Consider the following 25,013-nt stretch of genomic DNA (forward strand, 5'->3'; position numbering starts at 1 on the left):
CAGGTTCAACACACATCTAGAGGCTACAGGGTGCCCTCAGTGAAGGTGGGCTGGGGAATGCCAGCTTTGCACTCTCCCTCTGCCTCAGTGCAGCTCACTCCCAGAAAGGAGCTTACACATTCCTATGGAGCCCCGATTTTTGCAACAGTCGCCAGGGGACACCTCTAGATCTCCTGACCCTGAGCACGGTTTATGCTTCTGGTCCCACAGGACCTTGTATATTTGCATCACTTAAAAGCTGTTGCCTGAGGGTCAAGCTGCCAATCAGCCTGAATCTAGGTGCTGACTGAGATCCTCCCCTTTGGAACACTGACTGTCTTGGCACACCTTCAACTATTGGGAGCTATTCAAGTAAAATAGGCTGCTTGGACAATCACAAAAGTTTGAGAGCTGGCCAAGAGCTAGGGCAGGGCTGAACAATGAGGTTCATCATCTTCTCAAGGCCAGCCCTACAAGACTGAGAGAGGGGGGCTGTTTCGTCTAATGCATAAAAACCAACACAGCAAGTCAAGCAAAATGAAGAAATAGAGGAATATGTTCCAAACAAAAGAACAAGATAAAACCTCAGGAAAAACAAACAAACAAAAACAAAAACCTTAAGAAATGGAGATTAGAATGGAATGCCCTAAAAGTGAAAGATATTTTGGGGACATTCATTTTAAAATAAGGAATCTCAAGACTTCCCTGGCCATCCAGTGGTTAAGACTCCACGCTCCCACTGCAGAGGGCATGGATTTGATCCCTGGTCAGGGACCTAAAAACCCTGATGCTGCTTGGTATGGTCAAAAGAATTTTTTTTAATAAAATAAAATAAAATAAGGAATCTAATCCCTCCTATCTCAATTTTGACAGTATTGCCTTTATGTTTGCTGTTTCCCATTAAAGTAATACATTAAGCTATTCATTTCCAAATCATTTCTAGAACATCAGCTCCAAGAATATCTTCATGATAACTTTTAAGGAATTAATAAATGAGTGGATATGGTAAATTTCTTCATCTTACAATGTAGAAGGTTTTTCCAAATAACTATAGTAGCCGGCATAATGGGAAGCATGTCTCAGAAGCAAGAGGGCTGTGGTGGCTTATTAGAGGGATCAAACACATCTGGTTTGGTGTATTTGGTCTTTTTGAGGGAAGTAGCAAATGAGAAGGGCCTCCAGGAATAGGTAGAATATCACCAGGCAGAACTGAGGGAGGGCATTCCCCGGGAATGAAAAAAATGTTATCAAGGTCAGGAAGCTGTGTTCACGTATTGGGGATACAAAAAGTACTTTAATTTATTTTGACTTAGTAATAACACTAGGAGGTTTGTATGAGATGAGATTCATTGGATCCATTATGTTCAAGAGCCAAGATTTTTCAAATATTTTTCCTTTTTTTCACAACATCTTTGGAGAATTGCTTATTCATTTCCTTATGCTTTATTTCATGTCCTAAGTAGGACACCTTAGACAGGCTTACTGACATCAACAAGTGTTGTTGAGTATTGTAGACCCTCATCTCAAAGACAAGTAGTTTTCAAATGACCAGTCTTAATAACCTTAAGAAATAATATTATATGCCAAGGTAAAATCATTTTTTTGTTTATTAATTTTAAACAGGCAATTTTAAAAGCCATTCTAGAAACTATATTATGAGAAGACTTGCCAAAAATTGAATAGGCAACAACAGTATGTCCTTTTTAAAAATTTTGTGTTTTAATTACCATTTTATTTCTCTTTACCTCATTTCCTAAAATAATTTTTTACAATTATCTAACCTTTTGTAGAAAATTCTAAATTAAAAAAATACAGAGTAATACACCATAATTTTGAAGAATGGAGGAAGCACAAAGTATAATAATGTGTTTCCCATCCTTCTAAAGGAATTTAGTGGTGGAAAAAAACCCAGAAAAACAATTATTAATCTAACAGTATGTCCTTATATTCAAAAGGAAGTGCTCTATCCCCACAGATGCAATCTTTCTAAAGGATGCACTCTGTTCATTATTTACTTGCATATCTCAAGAAAGACAAGGGGGAAATAAATTCTTCCAATACACCCACATATTCTTGTCACCAAAGTGGTTCGACTTAGCAGCCTTAGTTTTTGAAGTTGGGTGAAATGATCGATTTTCATACATTTTCCATATTTGCTGGAAAATAATGTGTATTCTTCAATGTTCTCTACATGTTAATTAATTAACGTTTGTTAAATGGGTATATTTGCTCTATCTTCACTGATCATTTTTCTCTTAATCTGTCAGTTAGCGAGAGAGGTTTGCTCAAACCTCTCACTAAAAAGGTACGGTTTTAATTTCTCCTTGAAATTCTATCAATTTTTACTTTGTATGACTCTGAAACGGAATCCTATGTCTTACATCTAAGCTTAGAAATGACAATAGTGATTACAAGTTTTATTGATATGTTTTGACCCACATTTCCCTAGAAATGGCTTAATATGATTAACCCAGTTTTGCTGTCGTGGGTATTGCCTGATATATATTTACCTTCATTTTACTTTCAACCTTCCTGTGTTTTTAAGTTTTAGCTGTGCCTCTTTTGAACAGAATGTAACTAGTTGTTGAAGTTATTATTTTAAATCCAATCTGGTAATAGTGATCTTTTTAGTCCATTTACATTTAATACTATATGACCATGTCAGATTTAGTTCTATCATATTATTATATGCAATACTTCCTTTTTGCTATGTTTCTTTTTATCATTTTCTCTTTTTTTTATCTTGTTGAATTGATTACATTTTACCACATTGCAATTATTCCCTCTACTGGTTTAGAATAGATGTCAGCTTACTACAGCCTATGGGCCAAATCCTACCTACAACGTGTTTTTGTAAATAAAGTTTTATTGGAACAGATCCACACGTATTAGTGTACATATGGTGGATGGCTGCTTTCACACTGCAGTAGCAGAGGTAGGTAGTTGCAACAGAAACACAGAGCCTTAAATATTTATTATCACATTTTTTACCGAAAGAGTTTGCCAACTCCGGTTCAAAATATGCATTGTGTTCTGTAGTTAATAGTCTAACTTAATCATTCTCATCAAGTAAAATACAAAACATATATTTCCGACCATCCACCTTCCATAATACATTCTATAGTTGTACTGTACTTTGCTGTAGTTAACCCTATTTAATGTCATTTAACTCTCTTGCTGTTATAAACCACAATTATTAGACATTTTTATCTTAATCTATCCCCATGTTTACTATTTTCTTGTTCATCATATTTGTATACATTTCCTTTTGGGGTTAGTTTTGGCTCTTTCTGAGGTAAAACCTTTAGCAGTGGCTTTGTCATTGGTGGTAAATTCTCATTTTTCTTTGCCTGAGAATATTTTTCTTTTGCCCTAATGTTTGAAATAGTTTTGCTGGGTAAAGAATTCCAAATGACAGCTATTTTTTCTGAGCGATTTGAGGATAGTGATTACCTGTTCACTGCCTTCCAAGTTGAGAAGCCAGCTTTGATTGAGAAGTCACATGTTTGCCCCCAAATTGTCCCCAATTCTCTGGAATATAGATTAAATGGATGTTATTACTCAGTTTACTTTAAGTTATTTTTGACTTTCTACCACTTTATCTGTCTCAAAGTTGCCTTCCAGATAATTCCTTCAGATCTGTCTTTCAGCTCACTACTTTTCCCATAACATATCCCATAAAGTTTAAATTAAGTATTATATTTTTCCTTCCCAGAAGTTCTATGGGTTCATTTAAAAGATTTTGTATTCATGTTTTTATTCTCTCTTCTTTAAAACAATATATCTTTATATAAGTATGTGTGTATATGTGTTTTATATAAATAAATACACTTATAAGTGTGTATGTATTGTGTGTTTTAATGAAGAAAGTATAAAGATACATAATTGAAGACATCTTAATTGGCCTGTGGCTCAAGGTAGAAAATTATTTTCCTAGTTTGGGCTTTTCCTATAGGTATCTGCAGGATGATAACCACTGTAGTTTTTTTAGGTCGGTTCTATTGTATTTCACCATGTAGTCACAATGAACTGGGAAGAAAACATTGACCACAACCCACTGAACCATCAGCTTAGGTCCTGTTTCCAGATGCTTAGTGAGGAGGCTGTTTGGCAGTGTTTCCTCTCTTACCCTCCTATATATAAGTCACAGGATTTGAGGCTGAAGTGCGTCTCCCCATCCTCTCCCCACTGATTGGAGGCTAGCTGCCTCTGTAAAGTTGAAACTAAGATGCAAAGGTTAAAGTGCATGTTTTTAAAAGTCTGAAGTTTCTGTATAATTTTAAAGGCTGTATCTGATCCAGGTTCTCCTGTCTTTGAAATCCCCATCTTTCAAACAGCTTCTAACAAATATGGCAAGAGACTTGGAAGTGATTTTTGCAGAACCTTGGCTTTTTAAAAATTGCTAACTTGGATAGAGTGTTACTTTTCTGCGTACATAAGAATAAATACTAGCATTGATTGTTACTTTCCTACTTTTTCTCCAGTTATGATCTTAACCGAACTTGATAAATTTCAGATGTATAGATGTATACTTAGCGATGTATCTACTTTATCATCAAAGGCATCTTCACTTGTAAGTTCAAAAAGTTCCAGCCACCGCCCCCCGACACACACACACACAAAAAAAAACTGCAAAAGGAAAAACATAGAAAAGCAGATAATCTGAGAGCAAGACTGTATGATCCATTGAGCAGTTGATTGAATGGTTATGAGACAGTGACCTGTGTTTGGGAATGAGGATTTCTTCTGCCTTGAATGGAGCTACAGAGGAACCTAATCATTCACTGTAAATGTCTTGAGAAATGAAGTTTGCCAGACTGTATAGTAGCCAGTAGGCACTGGCTCAGATTTAATGACGGTGATACAGGGATTATAAAATGACAATTCTTTACTTGAGAAAAAAATAATTTTGCATTTTCTTTTTTGTGTATTCTTTCTTTACTTCAATGCAGACAATTTATATTTGCCTTAGTTTTAAAGAACATGAGTATTTGTAATTGATGCCCTTCTAACTTCAAAAAGGATTAGGACCACTTTACAAAACAAAATACCTATAAAGGAGAAAAATTAAAAACATACAGACAAAGAAGCCAATACATAGCTAACTAAAAAGAACTGAAGAGTTTGGATCCTGTTAAAATAGGTCAAATTATTCTGATTTCTGCTAATAGCTTGAGTATTCAAAGTAATACTAAGAATTTACTATAATAGTTATTTGAGAATAATGTAACAGGCCATATGTGCACATATATGTGTATATATATACATACACACACTATATATATATATAAATGTGAAAATACTAATGCCAAGTATCTCCCTTTTTAAATGAAAGAGAATAAGTAAGGTAATTTCCCAACCTAATCGTATTTTTGCTATTTTAAAAATTTCTTTGGGGAATTCTCTAATGGTCCAGTGGTTGGGACTCCACACTTCCACTGCAGGGGGCACAGGTTCGATCCCTGGTTGAGGAAATAAGATCCTGCAAGCCACATATCATGGCCAAAAAGGAAAAAAAAAAAGAAAGAAAAAGATAAAGAAAACAAAAACAAAAAAAGAAAAATTAAAAATTTCTTTGTTGTTTGAACAGATCAAGAAACTATTTAATTCATGGATGGTTGCTTTGCTCATTTAATAGTGAGTTATTTATCAACAGCACAAAAACTAGTTTTGGCAATTAAAAACATGTAATCCACAAACATTTTACATCTGATATGCTTATAGTCTCAATTTATGACATTTCGTATCCCTCTTAATAAAAAGAGCCAAATCAAGAAGCACAGTAAAAACTAGCATCACAAGTTTAATGTATTTTAAAACATAGAAATATATTTAAACAACATATTTAAAGAATAATATAATAGACTTTCGTTTCTTATTCTTATAATGGTATACCATTAATTCAAAAATATATTACTTAATGTACCCCAAATAGAGTTATTATCAAACTTACTTTAAGATAAACTGTATTTTAAAACTACATTGCAATATTCCTGAATCACGAACAAACCCATAACATTTTAAAGCTATTTCTGATACAAATTTTACTTAAAAAGTCCAAAAGGGTGATTAATAAATGGTGCTTTATGAATATTTTAGATGGACTGTAAATAATCCTAGCCGTGGAGCCCACATAAATAGCAAGTTTTCCACTAAATGTCATTCTTCCAAAAGTCAGTGGGTTAAAGACAAGCCTTAAAAGGCAGAGAGAGAAACAGGGAGAGAAAATAAATTAATTTCCGAGGGAAGAACACACATGCACATACATACAACAGAACCTTCCCGTTTGGAATTATTTGTGCTTGGAGGAAGGTTTACAAAATCCCCCTCGAAAATAAGGTTTTCAATGAGCTCATTCTCCAAGATATGCAAAATGGATTTCAGCTGTTCTTTCAAAATGGCAATTCTGTCAAAGCCATTCTGGGATTTGGGGTAATTTCCTCCAGTTGAGTTTCAGTGCTTTTACCCTAAATAAAATCCCTTGCATCCCATCAATCAGCACACTCAGTTATAAAATAGAGCTACAGAAAATGGCTCTGTAGGCCTCTTTGCTCGGGTATATTTTATGCATGCAGTGACTCTTGTCTGTGGGGAGGGTAGGGGAGCACATGTAAATGTTTCTTTATTTTGGACTGTTTTTAAATCTGAAAAAAATGTCTGCAGCAGTAGTGTTCTAGATAATAGGCAGACATGATTTATTTGAGGTAAGAAGGTTGTACAATGCTTTTTTAGTGTTAACTTGGAAAGTTATGGACACAGGCTCAAGTCTGTCTCCACAGAATTCCTGAAGCTTTGAGCTCTTTGAAAAATTTACAACCCATGCGCCAAGAAGGAACGTTTTCCTACAGTTACACCAATTCTGTTCAAACAAATAGTTATGACAATTATGTGCAACCTTTCAGCTTCTGTGTTCTGCCTCCCATTTATTTATTCAAATCCAGTTCAACATTTCACTTTATCTAACAAAGCAGAAACTCTCAAAGAAAAATTGTGTTCCTCCAAGAATTTTTGTTTGGGGTGGTTATTTTGTTAAGTTTTATTTCTAAATAAATATCCTATCAGAGTTTTCATTGGCACAGCCTAACCAAATGCATTCAGTTTCCTTCAACAATACTTAACAGTCAAAGGAGTTCTGCCTAATTTCAGAAAATTATGTAAAAAGTGTAATACATTAAAAAATGTTGAAATGGAGTTGGACTCAGCATATCCTATTGAAAGTTAGACTGGGTGATCTATTGCATACTGCAGTGAACTATAAAATACATTTTATTGAAAAGGCATCCACAAAGGAGAATATATACCTTTAAATAAATAAAAGTGACTATATACATGATATTGTACATAGGTTAGAGAGATGAAATGAGCCAGACTAATTTTATGAAATTCCCCTTTTATCTGAAAGGATACTTTTTATTGTAGTCATAAACCTTAATACAGATCTTTTTCTTATTACCATTATTATCTAATATTAGTGGCAGCCACACGAACGCACTACCATATTTCTGTATTTTTTCAAAATGACATTGGAGCTGTCATCAAAGTACAACACAGAGATGGCGTTTAATTTGGTTGGCGCGCAGCAAGGCTTTGGTACGTGGTCAGGAAACATCAGATGAACCTGGGGGGGAAAAACATTTTGTTCTTTAAGAATTAAGATAGGCATTTTGTCTGCAGCTTGAAAGTAATATTCTTGTTTTATCACTGACTATCAGCAACCCCTTAAGCTACCTCCCTTTCTTCCATTTATGTTCCATGGCAGGGTGGGGTAAGGCTGGTAGTGAAGGGTGTATTCTTAAGTATTAACACCTAGACTCGACCCACCAGTTCTAATTACATGTTGGCGCTTTAAAAAATATTCTACCAAGGAAGGAAAACTCTCTGTATGGAATATTCAGTGGAAATTTTCCTGGAGGAAAGAACATGGCAACTAGCACTGGGTTGCTTTTGGTTAAAATGACCACTTCTATTTACTTCATGAGAAATACAGAAGTTCTAAATGCAAAATCAATGAAGCCATACCACTGCACTGTAGAAAGATGTGGATACAAGAATTATTTTTGAAAGGATAACTAAACAATAAATCAATAACTTTGTTTGACAATAAAATTAAAAGCTGTGCCAACTCTTCATTTTCCATGATAAAGGAAGCATACAAATCACAGCAAAATAAACTCCAGGTAAAATCCAATACTTGCTTTAAAGCAACGATTTCAATTATTCTCCCCATAAGTTTTTATCAGATTGGCCAGAGTGTAACATCCTTTGACTTGCTTTCTCCCCTAGACAAGTGCCAAAAAGCAGGCTAAGCTAAAGCAGAGGCAAGGAGCCTAGATATTTTAAAAATTAAATATCCATCTTCCCCACCAAAGCCTGAAAAGGCAGCTGTACATGGACAATGAAATGCTTAAGTAAAGGGTTTGTTCTCACTTTGATCAGACTGGCAGGTTTGCCTCTGATGTTCAATAATCAAGGAAGGAGCCAGAACACTGTACCCCATTTCCCACCCACCCCTGCTGCCCCCGGCCCTTCCTCCGGAGGAATTTATGGGAAGTCCCACTGCAGAGTCCTTAGGGATCTACAAAGAGAAAATACAGCTCTTAGAATCTTGGCTGCACAACCTCCTGGCTGAAATGATATAGGAGCCCTGCCTATGGACAGACACAGCAGGAAAAATGAGGTGATCGGACACGGATGTGAAATTTCCTAAGACCTCACAAAACTGCAAGCTGGATGCTTTCTCCCAATTTCAGATGCAGCCTGCAGCCCTCCTCGGCTTTAACGTCCTCAACTCTCACACCAGTGATGGATAACCCCCTGCTTCAAGGACCGCCTCACCAAGCCATCACTCTGAAAAAATGGGATTGTTCTTCAATCATTTCTCAAACATAGTTGTCACAAACCTGCTCTCCTTTAACAACAAACATGTCTGTCTTCTTGTTTCATGTCCTTCATAGGACAAACATAGAGAGTGTACAATGCCGGGGGGGTGGGGGGGAACCCACCAAACTTCCCACATCCCTTAAAGTTCTGGGATGACTTTATGCTCCACATCCCAGGACAGTGATCCAGACCAGGGTCCTGTTCCAAGTCTGTGTCGGTGTTTTAAAAAATGTTTGTTTTAGATGCTGCCTTCTAGACTACAGTCCTAAGAGCTGACAGTATATAATTATATATTTTTTTAAAAAGAAAAAAAGAGAGAGATGGGGGGTATTTGACAAAGAGTTTTTTCCATACTTAAGCATTGTATAGCCTGAGAGAACTTGGATGCATATCTAAGGAAACACAGAAAGCTCTCTAAGTCATTGACAGTACAAAGAGCTTAACTGCTGGGAAATTAAGTGGCATTTCTCTATAGGCTAATAGTGGCTGTTCTGTCGTGACTGGACAGAAAGACAGTGACCAGGCCTCTTCCTTTCAGGTGTGAGACAGCAGCGTTCCTCTCTCTGCGATTGTTTTCAGATGACTCACGTTTCAGAATGTGAATTCTCATACAGAAGAATAGAAGGCTGGACTCCACAGACATTCTTTTCCTGGAGGAAGTTTGAATACAATATACCCTTCCTTGTACCACATACCTACTCCAGTAATGATATTCTATATCAAGAAGTGCTTATATTTATAGATAGCAAAGATGAAGGAATATGAGAATTTAAAATAGCCCCAGGAATTTACTCTATATTTTGCATATGGCAACCTTGTTGGTCAAGAATCAATAAAAAGAAGAATATTTCTATGGCACTGGCAACATCAAAGCAAGCATGAGCGAGCCTGCTGGTTGGAATTTAGACTCTGGTTCTTCACTTTAGACAGTGAAATAAGAGCCGTAGCAAACTAAGGTTTTCTTTAAATCAATATAAATTTTGTTATCAAGGAGGAAATAAGAGTTTCTCCCTAGACATACGGGTTTTCTGGGTATGATATATCAAAGAAATCTAGGGTGGAAAAATCGGTGTTGGGGAAGGATAAACATGAGCAAATGTTTTCCATTCATTATTAAAAAGCAACCTGATAATTTTATGTGATTGTATTCTGAAATAAATGCATATCTTCAAACTTGGGTGAAAAAAGAATATTTATAAATGACTACCTTTAAAAATATATATTTGTTTTATCTCTCTATTTCCTCTCTAATCCAAGGTTTTGACAATATCTATGCTTTACTTGCCATAGATATGTATCTTTGGTGTCTAGCTACCTTGTAGTACCTCTGAGGTCAGAAAGATGCCAGCAAAGCATCAAGTCAAATGATTTGATCTGTCAATGTATATATACAGTTCTTTATTCATAAGGAAACTGGGATGTTATTTCCATCAGCTTTAAATTGTAAATTAATTGTGAAAAAAGGTAATCTTCTGAAGAGTTAATCCTCACAAATTCTAATAGTTACTATTTCTGTTGGTCATAAACAAGCCTCACCCACAAAGACAGATGTTCTTCTAATAGCTCCTGCTCTCCTACTACCATCCACCAAGTAACTCTACTCCCATCCCATCATTGTCTTGATTCTAAAATAATGTGTTCCCTTCCTTCTGTCCTAATAACTTTTAGTTGAAATGTTCCTATGAACCCAAACTTTAATGTGGGATCACATCATGTAGGCTATGCATCTTCTAGAAGCCTCTCCCTAGTCTTCCAGAGGCTGACCTCCCCTCACCCCACATATCAAGTCACACACCGTAAGGCAGGCACATCAGACTCTCAAGGGTTTTCATGAGCTCATTAGATACAGTATGACCATTTAGAGATGATGAAATAAACATTTCATTATCTTTTTCACAAAAATAAGCCTAGATTATTTGAGATTAAGTCACTGTTATATTCCTAAGTGTGGAAGGGACAAAAGGAAGGCTAATTTCCACCTTAAAGATTATAAAGAAAAAAAAGTATCAAAAAATAGAAACCAATCTTCTACTTATACTCTATAATACATTGAAGAGCTTCCATAATATCAAAGTACGTTATAGAACATTCTTAAATGATGAGAGAAAAAACCCTCAGATGAAATTCAGTACAACTGTCATTCAATGATTTTGCAATGACTGCTAATGAATTGTTAGGTTAGAAAACAGCGCCTGTGTGGTTAGTCATATTGTCTAATGAAGAAATCAGTACACAATGACCACTTTATGTGATTACTCCAATTTTCCTCGCTGAATCCTTCCCCATTCTGGAATCAGAATTATTCTTTTGGCCAGCCTAAATTTCCTGACTATATCGACCATTGTTACTTTGGCACAATTGTTACTTTAGGTGTTTGAGAAGAGAAGAAAATGCAGTTCTAACTATAAATGGATGCTTTCCTTTGAAATAACTTTATAGGAAGTTTGCATCATAAACCACTTTCCATCCTGCAAAGAGAAAGCATACCAGAGTCTGAACTATGGCATGGTTGGTGGCATTCATATGGGCATTGAGTGGAAAAGAACATTCTCCATCACAATAAAAGGCAGCGTATCCTTCTGGTGCTATAATCCAGTCCTAAAACGCACAAGAAGAGAAGAAGAAATAATATCACCAAAATAAAAATACAGAAAATCAATTCTTAAAGAATGCTCAAATATAATTAATATAATATAATATAATCTGGATTGGTTTCTCTTCTTGGCCCAACAATTACTGTAATAGGACAGCCTCCCCCAAGCCCTTAATGTATGGTTAAGTTAAAGTTTACAACAAAAGTATAAATATTTTCACAAGAAATTGTCCTCTGTAATTTCTCCCAGGAGGTCACTATGTAAGATATTCATAGCCTGTATTAACCCATGTATTCATGAATAAAGCCTTAATCATGAAATAGCATTCTAAATATTGTTTAAACAGGAAATGATGAACTCTGGAAAGTTCAAGTGAACCAGAAAGGAAAAGAAGAATAAACTTAATTGAGATCATTCTCATTACTTCTTACTAACTCATTCCTGCTTTAGAAGCTTGACAATCTCCTAAAGCTGTAAGATTTGTGCCTTGTCCTATTTTTCTTTCCATTCATGTGTTAACTTTATAGTCTCTTTAAAAGAAATGAATTGGAGAAAATTCCTGAGCACTGTACGTGAAAAATTTTAGGAAGCTAAAAAGCTGGCACTTATAATGGTGGCCCTGATTTTTTTTCCAGAGATGTAAAACTTGTCACCGATGTAAAATTATTGAACAATTCATGTACATTTAAAAATGCTTACTTGTTAATATTATTTCTCAGTATAATAGCTCATATTCTGAGGATCCAATGTAATGGAATAATGTAATCTAAGCAATCCAATTTAAACTATTTCAACACAGAGCCATTAAAAATTATTTTGGTTAAATCCTCCTTCCCACCCTGTTTGTGAAGCAGATGTAAAAGAAAGCAATAAGATTTTTAAGTACAAGAAAAAAATTTTTTTCTGTAGATCTACCTTATGACAGAGACATAGTCAAGGATTCTATTTCTTATACCAATAGTTTGGGACCATAGGAGGCAAATGGAAATTGCTTGAGTTAATCTGAAAAATGGGTATTAAAATGAAAATTTGGGGATATTTAAACAACAGGATTTTTTTTTTCACTCTCTAAGTGTTCATTTCTTCTTCAGCGTAATTGTTTTTTTTTTTAACCATAAACTCTGTTATGTTTCAATGGTGAAAGGGTAATGGAGAAATAAAAATGATGTGGATAATCTATATACTGAATAGTCACGTCGAAAATAATTGGTTACTGTATAGGAGAAATTACTGACAAAGATTCTGAGTAATTCAGGATTGATAATAAAGCAAAAAAGAAGCAACCAAGTTGGTTGACCATTCTTACCTGCCATCCCAGATCCCGGAAACTCACGTAGAGTTCATGCTTCTTACAGGCTTGTTTTTGTTCACTTGTGTTATAGTCTGAAGAAAAGAATCAGATTTTCAACAAACTGCAGTCTATCAGGTATACTAATATTTCTTTTGTGAGTTCACTGATAAAATCAAAAGGAGGCTGTATTTGAAGTCGTGAAACATGAGTTTGAATCTCAAAGTGAAAGCCACTTACTAGCCATGTGAACTTCAAGAAAGTCAGGAGCCTTGAATGTTTTCTTCTGTACAATGCAGACAACACCATGTACCTTGAGAAGTTCTAACAAGGATCAGGTTGTATCCTTTGTGTTGTGATGGTGAACAGCCTGACACCTGGCACTCAATGAATGCTTTCATTAATTCACTCAGACTACAGTGGTGCTTACTATATTCATGTATATTAAATATTCAAACAACACTTTTATTCTTCCATGAGACAGACACTGGGAGAGGACCAACTGGGATGCTACAGAGTTGATTTTATCTTAATAAATATTTCAAACTCAGGATACCCAAAGTGGAGCTTCTGATTGCCTCCCCCCTCACCCCCAAACTAGTTCCACCTATAGAGGACAGATAGCAACTTCCCAGGCAAAAGAAACAAACACAAAAACTGGAGTCAAAACGTACTCGTTTTATTTCTCACCTCCACATCCAATCTGTCAGGAAATCCTTACACATTTCACCTCCAAATACATCCAAAATTCACCCACCCTCACCACCTCCATGATGGGTTCTGGTCCAAACCAGCACCATCTCTCTCTTGAATTACTGCCACATCCTCACTGCTATTCCTCCTGCTCTGCCCTGCCCCCACCCACCCCCATATCAAAGCAGCCAAGAGTCAGCTCAATTATGCCACGCTCCAGCAAAATGTCCCACCACGGTTCCCATATCAGGCCATGACGTCTCCTTGTTGTTTTGCGCACAGGTCCACTTTCTCCCACCTTAGGGTCTTCACTCTCACCCCACCCCCCCTTCCCTGCAATGCTCTTCCCCTGGATATCTACTTATCTAAGTCTCAAAGCTTCTTCAGTTCTTTGCTTAAGCATCACCTTGTCAACAAGGCCTTCACTGACTACCCTATTTCAGATCCCAACTCCCACTCCGATATTCCTCTCCCGCCTTGCTCTGATTTATTTTTATCCATTTTGCTGATCATCTCTTAATATGCTATGCCATTTACTTATTTATCATGTACTTTGGTTCTTGCCTGTTTCTTCCCTCTAGAATGTCAGCTCCCCAAGGGTAAAAATCTTGTTTGGTCCCATCTGGTGCTCTGATATACCCCAAATCTCAGGAACAGTGCCTGGCACACAGTAAGTACTCAATAAATATTTGAGGAATCGAAGAATGAATTCCTCAGAATATTCCAGAAATGACTTGTAGCAAAGAAAATACATGATTTCCAGGACTTATTTTGGAATATAATCTGAAAAACCCATAACCTTTGATAACTGATTAAAGGAATTAAGAATAGAGAATCCCCAATCACGTCTGGAATAAAGTAAAACACTGCAGAAACACAAAAAATCTCTCTATATTATTGTCTCTGGGGTTTATTCATAATTTATATAAATAATATTCAAAAAGCTAACCCATTTTAATTATTTCTAACACAAATAAATGAAAGAGGAAAAGATTTAGGGTGATGGGAGCTGCAAAGTAATTTATTTTCAAAGAAGACAGCTAATGTTTTCATCTAGGAATAAATGCTACTTTCACTCTGACAGTTGTCTCTGGTAAATCAATGTAGCAGTTCACTGTGAAGAGCAGCCTGTCTTAAGGTGTCACCTTCCAGTTTAATTATCCTCAACCTCTAAGAAAATGTAGGCACATCAAAGATCCAAGGGGCCTGTCTTAACGGGCCCTGTCGTCTGCCTTTCACAGTGACTTCAACTGATTATTTATTTAATGTGAGTCTAGAAAACAAGATGATGATTAAATTTGAACACAGAGACTCTTTTACTTCTAGATCAGAGTTATTCCTGTGTGCAATTACCTTCATTAAAACAAATTAAATATATAGATAATGACAGAAAATGGAGAAAAGGGAATTTATTTGAAACTTAGCATTCTTCTTCTTTGGGTAAACTTTTCTCTTAATTGAAATAGCAAACAGAGTTAAGTTTGTCCAGGCAATAAACAAGGGTACTGTAATAATAAGTATAATACCATGAAATGGATAAGTTTGAACCCTGCATCATTTTTAGGGAAAAGGAATAACTAATTCTGGTATTAGTTTGACTGCATAAACTTCTTTTTTTTTTTTTAATTTATTTTTGGCTGTGTTGGGTCTTCATTTCTGTGCGAGGGCTTTCTCTAGTTGTGGCAAGTGGGGGACACTCTTCATTGCGGTGCGCGGGCCTCTCACTATCGCGGCCTCTCTTGTTGCGGAGCACAGGCTCCAGATGCGCAGGCTCAGTAGTTGTGGCTCACAGGCCTAGTTGCTCCGTGGCATGTGGGATCTTCCCAGACCAGAGCTCGAACCCGTGTCCCCTGCATTAGCAGGCAGATTCTCAACCACTGTGCCACCAGGGAAGCCATGCATAAACTTCTTGATATTTAGAATTTTTAAAAACTAAAGTCAGCTATGCATTAGACCAGGGACCAGCAAACGTTTACTCAAAAAGGACAGATAGTATATATTTCAGGCTACAAGTTCCCCCCTCTCAGTGACTCAACTCTGCCCCAGTAGCATGAAAGCAGCCGTAGATAGTATGTGAATGGATGGATATGGCTATATTGCAATAAAATTTTGCTTATGGATCCTAAAATTTCAATTTCACATAATTTCTGAGTGAAACAAAGTATTATTCTATTTCGAGTATTTTTCACACATCTAAAAATGTAAAAACCATTGTTAGCAATTGGGCGGTACAAAAACAGGCGATGGCTGGATTTGACTCTTAGGCCTTACTTTGCCGAACCCTGCATCAGACAGTCACGGAAATATTTATTCATTTATCCTTGTCTTAATGAAAGGCATGGAATGTGAATAAAGACCTTATAGCCAATAACACGTTCAAGTATATCTGAAAAGCCATAAACTATGTCTAAGGTTATTTGAATTCCATGTTTATAAAAAAAGAAAGAAAGTCAAACTCAAAAGTCAAAATAGATCTGTTTCATCTATGCAGCTTTTCATGCAGGCTCAGTGATGTATATAATGTAACATCACATAAAGGTAACGAGCAATAAATTTATAACAGAATCTCGTTCCAAGAGTCTGATTTCATAGAGCATTAGGACCATATGCTTAGTCTGTCAGAAATAAAAATGAATGGATACTGAGTAAATGTTGTACCCAAACCAGCAAAGTCTGCAGTTAGGTTTACTAAATGGTTGGCAGAATAAACTGTGGGAGGAAAGGCAAAGAAATTAAATTTATGTCTTTAGAAAATAGTGATTGGCAGCCCTTCAAATATGAAAATGAGATGGACATGATGCTGCTGTTGACAAACCTGCGTAGAAATGAAGAGTCACACCAGAAACTACTAAACGTTCTGGAGCCACAGCCAACACTAGAAAAGCATGCTAGCATTCCTCAACCACAAGGCAGGTATCGCAGACACGTATTTCCCTCTTAATGGTAATAATATTGGGAAACCAGTTCCAAAATATTGAAAATATTGTTAAATACTTTATGCCAATTTGTTTATGATCAATTTCTGGAAACAATGCAAATTTATTTATATCTTTACAAGCTATATTTTTCTCTTCCAGTTTTATTGAGATGTAATTGACATACAGCACTGTACAACTTTAAGGTGTACCGCATAATGGTTTGACTCACATACGTCATGAAGTGATGATCACAGTAAGTTTAGTGAGCAGTCATCATCTCACACAGATACAAAATCAAAGAAATAGAAAATTGTTTTCCTTGTGATGAGAACGCTTAGGATTTACTCGCCTAACAACTTTCGTATATAACGTACAGCAGTGTTAATCATATTCATCATGCTGTACATCACATCCCTAGGACTTATTTATCTTATAAATGGGAGCTTGTACTTTTTGATTGCCTTCATCCAGTTCCCCCTCATCCCCCAATAATGCAAATTTAATCTTTGTCTTAGTTTGATTTTTCTTAATTTTTGATTATTTTGTCATAGAAAAGAAATTAAATACATGATTTTAAAAAATCCTGAGGGCTTCCCTCGTGGCCCAGTGGTTGAGAGTCTGCCTGCCGATGCAGGGGACACGGGTTTGTGCCCCGGTCCGGGAAGATCCCACATGCTGCGGAGCGGCTGGGCCCGTGAGCCATGACCGCTGAGCCTGCGCATCCAGAGCCTGTGCTCCGCAACGGGAGAGGCCACAACAGTGTGAGGCCCGCGTACTGCAAAAAACAAAACAACAACAACAAAAAAAACCCCAAAAAATATCCTGTGATCTACATAGGGTTAGGGCTTCAATGGTCTGTCCAGTAGTCTCTGAAGAAACAACCTAATAAAGAAACACATGCTAACCTAGCTATGAAGGGCACAAAAGAAATAAGTCCAAAAAACTCCATATGCCAGTATGGGTTTCTTTTTTCTTTAAAATCTAGCATTAGTGTCTTTAAGGAATAAAATGTAGGTGAATCTGTAAAAGAGAAGAAAAAAATCCAAAATAGAATTTAACATTTAAATACATCAACAGCTTAAGCCAAATATGATGAGATACTGTGTTTCAAAGCAAAGGAGGAGATGTCAACATTCTCTTACTTAATTCCTAGAGGGAGATAACGGACGGACGTCAGCACCCACAGCTTCAGGATGTTCATTAATTCATAGAAAATGAAAATGACAAATGAACGAAGGTATCAGAGGTAAAATAGCAGGAATTGTGCTACCGTAGACTGTTCAATAATGTAAATTTTGATATGGCCTTGGGGGTAGATAAACCCCAAACAAATAGCAATCTCCCCCAAAGATGAGGGATTTCAAATGCCACTGCTACCCTCGCTTAATCTCCATCTCCCACATCCAGTGAATGACTTGCCCAAATTTACGTATGACCCAGTAGGAATTACTGTTATTTATTTATGTAGGGATAATTGTGTTTGTCTATGTATGAATGTGTGACACAGAACAGACACCACAACATAATAACTGTCTGGTGTGTTTGCTTAACTCTGCTTAGCAAAGCCTCTGTGGATGATGCAACAAACATTCTCACCTTAGAGCTCGTTGACATAAAAACCCATCCACAAACGTGAGTCTCCAAATGCCTACCAGAAATCTATGTGTGAAAGTTTCCCAGAGGCCGCCAACTCACTATTTTTGTTTCTGACCTCATACTCCTTACATTCCTTCTACTTGGTTAACAGGATCACCAGTCATCTAGTGGCCCAAGACAGAAAATTTCTCGATTTTCTTTCTTTTACCCTCCTACCCTGCATTAAATCCATCCCCAACCCCCTTTAACCAACACACCTCTAGCCTAGTTAACCTAGCAGAAGCCCTTTGCACTCTTGGTCACCTCACACTACCCGGACATCCTCTTTGGGAATTTGGTCCTAGGATAACTCTTCACCCCTGTCTCCTCCTTCCTCTCTGACCTTAAGTCTTTTGCCTAGTTTATGGAATTCTTTTTTCTCCTTTGTCTATACTAAAGTGCCGATGTTCCCACTGGGGGCTCCATCCTTGACGTTTCCTCTTACCCTGGTTTCCATGGCAGCGTCAAGTCCTGTGCTTCATCTAACCATTGGGGCTCATAGCTGCGTCTTTTTCCTACACCTTTCACTTACACTTGACACGCCCATTTCTGGAGTGCTGCCGGCTCCATTCCACATATTTTGGTTTCTACTTCCTCCCTCTCCAATCTATAATCTTCACTGTTTGGGGTATGGGACTAGACTTTTAATCATATTTTCACGTTCAGTTTTACCCCTTGGCATCCCATCCATCATTTTGATGCCAAATTGAACTTTTTAAAATGCGTTTCTGATTGTGACACTCCTTTTTTTCCAACTGCCTGCACAGAAGCATCATAGTTCCTGACCATCACACACCTACACGTTATGACTTGGTCCCTGCATGACTTTCTATCTGACATCACACTGCTCTCGCACAAGAACCTGCACACCCGGCAATTGGACACTGGTATGTGGTTCTATAACTGTGCACATAAGTCTGAAATAGCTTCACCCACCCCTCCATTTCTGGAAAATGTCTATTCTTTCTCATATGAGTCACACTCTATCCTTACTTCTCCCACACTACCTTGTACCTACTCTAGTGGAATTATCTCCCGATTAGTACTAGCGGGCATGTCTTTCCCATTGTCTGTGGGAGCGCTTTTTTTTTTTTTTTAACAGTATGCGGGCCTCTCACTGTTGCGGCCTCTCCCGCCGCGGAGCACAGGCTCCGGACACACAGGCCCAGCGGCCATGGCTCACAGGCCCAGCCGTGTGGGAGCGCTTTTTAAAAGCAAAATTCTTATGCTACCCATCTTTCATGAGCATATAGTTAATACTGTGCTTGTCACATTGTGGGTGCTTATTTAACACTGAATAAATATTTTACAATGAACCATGCCCGGATAAATTATCTCTCTAGAATTCTCTCTAGATAGAAATTTGACAGTAAGTGACCAGGGGTATGGGTACTGATTAGAGAAAGAGGATTTCTAGTCTTCTCTGATGTAAAAGTCTGAACTCTTTAGGTGCCAGTTCTGAAAAAACAAACCTTAATTTGACAAATAATAATGATAATGCCTAAACCTGAATGAGTACGTACTGCTGTTCTCCGTTCTTTACACACATTAAATAACTAATTTAATCCTCACAATTCATGTAATTTTACCTTATGAGGCAGGTATTAGCATTCCCACTTCACAGATGAAGAAACAGACACAGAGAGACATGACATGTCTCCGAGAGTACACAACTAGGAAGTAGTGGACAGGGTTAAATGACAGATAGATAGATAAATGTACAGATGGATAGATAGATGAAAAACATCTATCAGACTAGATCTAGGAACCAAAACAATTGTCGTCTGAGAAGGGATTTTCAAAATTTTGCATATTCAGGGCACAGATACCAGCTTTTAGTGTTAATTACTGGAAAAACCATGTAGATTAAAACCATTCTCACACATGCAGCTTTGCAGGATTTTCACTGCAGCATTGACTGTGAAAGCTCCAATTTAAAAACAACCAAAATTTCTTTTTAAGAGTGACGTGATCAAATAAACTCTGATACAAGTGTTACTGAATATATTGTAGCAGTTTAAAAAAAATGAAGTCACCATTTTGAAAGATGGCTGAAATATGTTGTTTAAAAACACATAAGACCAACTATATGACGACAAGAGTGAACCCTAAGGTAAACTATAGATGTTGGGTGATTGCGATGTGTCAGTGTAGGTTCATCTTTGGAAAGAAACGCACCATCCTGGTGAGTGATGTTGATAATGGGGGAGGTATGTATGTGTGGAGGCAGCGAGTACATGGGAAATCTCTGTACCTTCCTCTCAATCTTCTTGTGAACCTAAAACTGCTCTTAAAAAGTATGTAAAAATAGGAACCCTCCTGTACTGTTAGTGAGAATGTAAATTGGTGCAGCCACTATGGAGAACAGTATGGAGATTCCTTAAAAATCTAAAAATAGAACTACCATATGACCCAGCAATCCCACTACTGGGCATATACCCTGAGAAAACCATAATTCAAAAAGAGTCATGTACCAAAATGTTCATTGCAGCTCTATTTACAATAGCCAGGACATGGAAACAACCTAAGTGTCCATCATCGGATGAATGGATAAAAAAGATGTGGTAAATATATACAATGGAATATTATTCAGCCATAAGAAAGGAAATAATTCCATTTGCAGCAATATGGATGGACCTTCAGATTATGATACTAAATGAAGTAAGTCAGACAGAGAAAGATAAATATTATGTGATATCACTTATATGTGGAATCTAATAAAAATGATACAACTTATGTACAAAACAAAAATAGACTCACAGACGTAGAAAACAAACTTATGGTTACCAGAGAGGATGGGGGGAGGAGAGATAAATTAGGGGTTTGATATTAAAATATACACACTACTATATATAAAATAGATAAGCAATAAGGACGTACTGTATAGCACAGGGAACTATATTCAATATCTTGTAATAACCTACAGTGGAAAAGAATCTGAAAAAGAATATATATGTGTGTGTGCATATATATATATATATATGCACACACACATATAACACATAACAAAATATATTCTCCAAAAGGGATGTATATACGGAGGGAAAGATTTGGAAGTACATGTATCATGTTGATATCAGTATATCAGTATAACCTATCTCAAAAGAATTAGATGTAGGTGATCAGAGAAGAACTTCAGCTTTATTGAAGATTTGATTATTTTTAAATAATGAAAATGTATATTAATTATATAATATAAAACAGTCTAAACAAATAATCCCAATTAATTGTTCCTTCTGGTTTTAATATCTTTGTCTAAGAGGCATGATTTTACACTGTATCCATTAGGCAAGAGATAGTGCCTGTCAAAGAGTTGGGAGTTGCAGAGTGTCCCCATTTTATTTATTTATTTATTTATTTATTTATTTATTTATTTATGTATTTATTGGCTGCACCATGCACGCAGCATGAGGGATCCTATTTCCCCAACCAGGGATCGAACCCTTGCCCCTGCAGTGGAAGCGCGGAGTCTTAACCACTGGACCGCCAGCGAAGCCCCAGAGTGTCCCCATTTTAATGCCTCTTTGAAAGACTTCTTAAGAAATCACCATGGTTCCAGGCAGGGCACCAATGATTGGATTCACCTTCAAAGATCTCTAGTACCAAGCTTGCAATAAGCACCTTTTCAAGCAGTTCTGCAGTGAACCAGGACTTGCCATGTGCCCTGTAAACTCTTAATGTTCTATTTTTTTCGGCACTGATATAGTTCTCAAAACAGCATCTTGCTTTTGGTAGGTTCTTTAAAATCTTATCAACTTGGTGCCTTTCCATCTTAAAGGGTGGTTCCCTTAACAGTTAGCTATTGCCTACATTTTCTTACCCCCAAATCCAAGTTCAAATGAAAATCAACTGTGCTGGCTCATTGTGAAACAAGCAACATCTTTCACAAAGTGTCTGCTCAACTTTCTTGCCAAAAACCTGAAGAGGACCAAAGAGGGAGGATTTTGGCAGAAAATCTGGGAGCAGTGGTTCTGTGCATAGGCACCTGAAAAAGGAACTTAGTTTTTCCCATACAGGCAATACGTTAAGGTCTTTAACGTGTGTTTGTGAAGTTGCTATTTTGTGTTAGACCCTGTTCTAGACTCTCCACAAAGAAGAAAGAAGAAAGAAATGAGGTAAAGGCAGCAAGAATGACCTGGGTTCTCCTGCACTGTTGGAGACTTTTAACATTTTAGGATATGCTTTGCAAAAAAAAAAAAAAATGCAACCAAGCAAACTTCTAATACGACTCTCTCCCTTCTTCCTCTTGGCCCCGTTCTTAGTTATGGAGTATTCACACAGTATTTTATTGTAAAAGCCTAGTAGTATTACAGCATTTACTATTTATATTTGGATAATTTTAAAATTTCACTGGCATTTCAAGTCTCCTAAGTATCAAATTTTATGTTTATATTAACCCCCTGTCTTTCGGGCCAAATCCTATGAGACTTTTTCCCGTCTGCTTGATTACTAACTATTGAAAGGTTAAGTCTCATACACACAAACCAGCTACTTTCTTTCTTCTTATTATCAAAATACGAACACGTTCCAAAACCATCTACTGCATATTTCACAGAAATGGGTGCCAATGACACACCTTTTAAAAAGAAAATATTGGTCTATATTAGAATAATTTTGTACTCTAAATGGTGTTAGGAAACTGATGAAAAGTTACGTGATTTCTGTGCCATGTGTTTTATTCATCTCTAGTTATAGAAGCACATTTGTTACTTGTGGTCAGGAAGGGAAGATAAATAGAGTTCACCAATAGGGAGAAGGATTCGGATGATTTCAGTTGCTGGAACACCTCTGCCAGAGTCATTATGAGCTCTAATAATACGTAGGCAACTTATCCTTTTTCCTTTGTAATTTCCTCAAAAATTATTTACTAGTCTATTCAAGATTTAACAAATCTTTTTCTTAATGCAGTCTGCTACATTAAATTAAAAACATTTCAACCCATTTCAGAACCATTCTACATGGAAAGAAAAATATACAACTTTGACAGGCTAGTATTTACAAGGAAGAAAAGGTCTTAGAAAGTTATTTTTCTCCATCTTTCATATTAAGCCATTACAATGTTTGCCAAACTAAATATCTTGTGAAGATTTTTATAAAATAGCCTTGTAATAAGGCACTAATATCACGTTTTACTTTCAAGTGAAAAAGACAGTTAAACTTACTTGATGGAAAATTATTTTAAAACATGGCTTTCTGTGTAGCATGTAATTCAGTATAATGCAATTCCATATAGAACTCTTCCCTCTGCTTCTGTTGCTAGATGCACAAAACAGACTTCTTTCTAACACGATTCTCCTGTACCCGCACTCTAGGAGGGTTCCAGTGAGCTCCACTTAGTATTTTTGTTGAGTGTCTCAGGTTCAAAAAAAATTCTATATATTCTTGTTTCATTTATAATCATTTATAATCTTATCTATCACTCATGCATATTGGAGTAATAAAAAATTACAATATGACTTGTCAGTTTCTAGCAATTGGGAAAAAAATAAAGATTTTTTTCAGGAATAATGGAAAACACTGTCTAAATGTGTCTTTTTGGAGGAGCAAAACATTCTAATTTTCTGAAATACCCTATGCAGAGGTCATATCTGTTTTGTTCACCAGGTCATTCACTGTGCCTCACAAGTACACTGCATATGGTGGCCATCAACATAGAAGAATACACATTTTACAAATGAACAAATATGCCATACTAAGTTGGAATGTTCTAGGGCAAGGTTTCCCCTTCAAATGGGTTTATTTTTCATAGATAAGACAATTCCTAGGAATAAAATAGCCATCGTTTTCATCTAAGAACAGCTTATGAAAATCTGTTGTACCAGAACTAAACAAGGTACTTAATGGTATAAATTATATTATTAAATTACTTCAGATTTTCTCAGATGAGTTCAGATCAACTGTACTTTTATCTCCCTTTCTATCAATTAATAGATTAAATTGCAAGCACAGTGGGATCAATTGTGCATTTGTAACATTTTGTTCGATTTCACATATGCAGGTATGTGTACACACACACTCAAAACAAATTATCTAGATAACAGCACTCCAAATAATTAATGGAAATATAAATATTATTTCAGTTACCATAAAATCTTCCCTGCTTCTCTTGTCATAAAAAATTTAAACTTCATGATTCACATGTACTGTTTTAAGTACCCAAGTAATCTTTTTATTTTGAGTATACCTGGTTACACATCTATATTTGAGAGGCCCTGGAAAGGTCAGCTCACAAGTTGTGGAGTTCAGTTTTGGTTAGCCTTTGTCGTTGTAGGCATTCCATAATTTTATTACTGCCAGCTTGATTTTAATTTGAACTGCATCTTTCAACGTATGAAGGCAAGTCCTACTTACAGTATTTTAAAATGAATTACTGAGTGATTTGCTAATGAAACATTTGGGGGATGCGAGAAATACCGTTGGATGATTTAATAGACCAAATGAAGGTATATCCAGAGGATAAATTTATTGTGGCTACTTGATTTGCAGCACATGACCCCACCACTTTCTGTGCAGAACTGCTGCTCTGGTTTTTGCTTACCTCCAACACTGGACATTCTGGAGGAATCCTGATGAGAGCCGGATTTATTGCGGTTTTGATTTTTCCGTTTGTTGGCTGCTCTCACAGATCGGAGAAGTACCTCGCTAGCCTTGAAAAAGGCCACCATGAATGGTTGTTTTGACTGAGGCCCGTGTCTTCCCACGAGACCAGCCGACTTTACATTGATGCTGTGTCCTAGAACAGAGCGAAGGAGCACTGGGTTTATGAAGAAGAGATGAAGTTTACCTGATGGGAATGAACTCAGAGGGTACTTGCAAAAAGGGAGACTTTTTAAAACACTATCAGAATGTTTTCTTTGCAGGCCAAAGATTCTTATAAACATGGAAAGTTTACTATTACAGACAATTATCCATGCTTGGTTTTCCATTTTGTATCCCTCTTTGGCCACAGAATACCGTCAGGCCTTCACTGATGGTCCCTTCTCAGACCTGGAAGTTGGCAATGTTCTAAATGGAAAGGCTTGATTC

The 25,013-nt window shown here is 36.7% G+C and overlaps 1 protein-coding gene across 4 annotated transcripts in view; it reads right to left on the minus strand.

Moving 5' to 3' along the window:
• Positions 1 to 5,596: 5,596 nt before the first annotated feature.
• The window catches only part of BMP5 (bone morphogenetic protein 5), a 119,555-nt gene continuing 100,138 nt past the window's right edge, over positions 5,597 to 25,013 (minus strand). The window contains exons 4-8 of one of the 4 annotated variants that reach the window (XM_029243056.1): positions 24,526 to 24,720; positions 22,473 to 22,475; positions 12,760 to 12,836; positions 11,347 to 11,457; positions 7,448 to 7,597 (exon numbers count right to left, since the gene is read on the minus strand). In XM_029243056.1, the coding sequence (XP_029098889.1) occupies positions 7,448 to 7,597; positions 11,347 to 11,457; positions 12,760 to 12,836; positions 22,473 to 22,475; positions 24,526 to 24,720 (536 nt within the window). Of the gene's footprint in view, positions 7,598 to 11,346; positions 11,458 to 12,759; positions 12,837 to 22,472; positions 22,476 to 24,525; positions 24,721 to 25,013 lie in introns of all 4 variants that reach the window. The other 3 variants (XM_029243055.1, XM_029243057.1, XM_029243058.1) reach the window with 3 other exon arrangements.

This window comes from Monodon monoceros, unplaced genomic scaffold, assembly GCF_005190385.1.
Source record: "Monodon monoceros isolate NGI ecotype Baffin Bay Population unplaced genomic scaffold, NGI_Narwhal_1 Super_Scaffold_3, whole genome shotgun sequence".
In the NCBI taxonomy this organism is placed as follows: domain Eukaryota; kingdom Metazoa; phylum Chordata; class Mammalia; order Artiodactyla; family Monodontidae; genus Monodon; species Monodon monoceros.